Source organism: Aplysia californica, unplaced genomic scaffold (genome assembly GCF_000002075.1).
Source record: "Aplysia californica isolate F4 #8 unplaced genomic scaffold, AplCal3.0 scaffold00442, whole genome shotgun sequence".
Taxonomy (NCBI): Eukaryota; Metazoa; Mollusca; class Gastropoda; order Aplysiida; family Aplysiidae; genus Aplysia; species Aplysia californica.
In genome coordinates, this window is record NW_004797712.1 from 468,363 (window position 1) to 470,663 (window position 2,301).

Below are 2,301 nucleotides of genomic sequence, written 5' to 3' on the forward strand. Positions count from 1 at the left end.
CCCCCCCCCCCCCCCACCTCCTCCGGGCCCAATAAACAATGCCCAGACTAGATAAAACGAGCAGCATCAGTGGAGCACCGCATCATATCACATTACCGGTATTCCTGGAAAAACATTGCATCAAAGCGTTGTGCCATGCGCTTGGCTACATTTAGATGTAGTCACGTGATCGAAGGGGTTTCCAGGTCTGACGTCACACAAGTTGACCGCCTTACCTAAAAATGGTTTGGGTCGTTCTACGTTTAGTCACATGTTTCAAGTAGTATCGTACCATCTTGACTCTAGTTTGTGTTTTGAATTGAAGTTATTTCTTTCTCTGACTCATGCCCATAGTCTATGGCAGAATGTGTTTTATTTGTCAATTTAAAGGACACAGATACAGACCTACCTTTTCATTTCCGTTAAAAAAAAATAGAGAATCTTGTTTTAGATGTGGGTGAGGAATGAAGCAAGCAAGCGGTACTCATGGGTAGTCGTGTTTTTTAAAATTGATATTCTGAGAACATTTTTTTTAAACAGTTCGACTGACTCTAATTGCACCTGATCTTATTGGAATTATTTCGAGAACGAGGAAGAAGAAAAGCAGAAGAAAAATTGGAATTATTCTGAAATCTCTCTAACATTCACTGTCTCTTTTGAATTTATGTGAACTTAGGGTTTCTTGGTGGTCGTTCTCTGTACGTGTTTCAACCCATAGCATTGATTGATTTTTTGATTGTGTGACTTCACCTTTCTCAGAATAGATAAAACATAGTCAAACTTACTCTAATGGTCACTTGTATAAAAGAGGCCCACTTGTCTGATACGGCCACTTTTTACCCTGACAATGGATGGCCATCTTATACGGGGTGCCCACTACGGCTGGATCAGGTCGATCGCCCACGTCAGGCGTTCTGCCGATCCCATTTGTAGTGGGCACCCCGTATTAGACAGATTTTAATGTACCTTGCTCCTGGATATGTGTAAAGGCTGGCTGTTGTGGGTGGTGAGCAGTGGCAGCCAACAGCAGCTCTTTATGTGTATGGTGTCATGGACTGCGGCTGTGCTCAAGAGGAACCTCTTTAGAGTTCTGTCTTGATTTCATATAAAAAATCATAAAAAGATAAAAAGAGTGCTTGAGGTTACCTTTTCATAATGTTGTTTCATTTCAACATCCGAGCACAGTGATACCGAATTCATCAATGATTTTACTCTTTCATTCTCTTGACAGGACTCCCTTACACTTGGCTTGTATACAAGGCCATGATCAAATTGTACAGGAGCTGCTGGAATGGAAGGCAAAAACAAATATTGGGGACAACCAGTCGAGAACCCCTTTGATGAGGGTAAGTTTGATTCTAGACTCTTGTGTAACGTTTTCATGATAATGTTTCTTGTGACCTGCATTCAGTGTGACTTGAATGTAAATTGTTTGTCCTCATTAAAATTATACTCTTGACCGATTCTTGGACATATAGACAGTTTTCTGTATTTTTGCATGCTCTTAAAAAAATTGCATTTTTGATTGTTGGTGTGAGAACAGATGTAAGGGGTGATCCAAAGAGAATAAAGCCATATAATTCTGCAATGAGCTCTACGAAATGGTGAATTTTTATATGGTTTTGATCTGTTTAATTTCATCGCAGCTATCTTAATTTTGGTTTTCTTTACTTGTAGTCCTTGAACAGATAGCTATTGTTTTGTGAATTGCGCAATAACATATATTCTCTTTGAATTCAAAGCTTATCTTCACCTTTCTGAATTTCCAGAACATAGTATTTTGTGTATAGTGTATTTTCCAAATACATGAAGTATTGATACAACTGTGGAACCTTGGTAAAAAGTTCTGCTGTTTTACATTAGAATTTTCTATGTGTTAAGGTTTTATTTGTCTTTTACAGTGTTGGTGGTAATGATGGTTTGTTTTCTGTATTCATGCTTGGATACTTGATTAACTCAGTTGGTAATATCCTGGAATATGGTGCAGGCAGAACTGATTCAAATTCACATTGATTCTCTCATGATCTTATCTCGTTCAAGAGTTTTCCTTCTTGTGTAACTGATAACTGTTATGTTGGAGAAGGGTATTATGTTGAAAGTCTTCCTCTTAGATTTCTTATGTTGAGTGGTTGGAGAGGGCCTCTGGTAGGTCCTACTTCTTTGTTTCCCTTCTGTTGTTGTTTTTTCTGTCTGTCTGTCTGTCTGTCTTGCTTCTTCCCTGCACTATGTTACCGTTATTGTGTCAATGTGCTTCTCTTTAACTCAAACTGGGGGGCTCTCGTGGCCTAGAGGTTAAGGTTTTGGCCTCTCATTCAAAGGTCC

General features: G+C 39.1%; 1 protein-coding gene across 1 annotated transcript in view; it reads left to right on the forward strand.

Annotated features, from left to right (window-relative positions):
• LOC101859805 (ankyrin repeat domain-containing protein 36B) overlaps nucleotides 1-2,301 on the forward strand; it is a gene marked incomplete at its 3' end in the record, with an annotated part of 57,247 nt that overhangs the window by 1,679 nt on the left and 53,267 nt on the right. Inside the window, exon 2 of the mRNA XM_035971473.1 lies at nucleotides 1,211-1,325. Within this exon, the coding sequence (XP_035827366.1) occupies nucleotides 1,211-1,325 (115 nt within the window). The remainder of the gene's footprint in view (nucleotides 1-1,210; nucleotides 1,326-2,301) is intronic.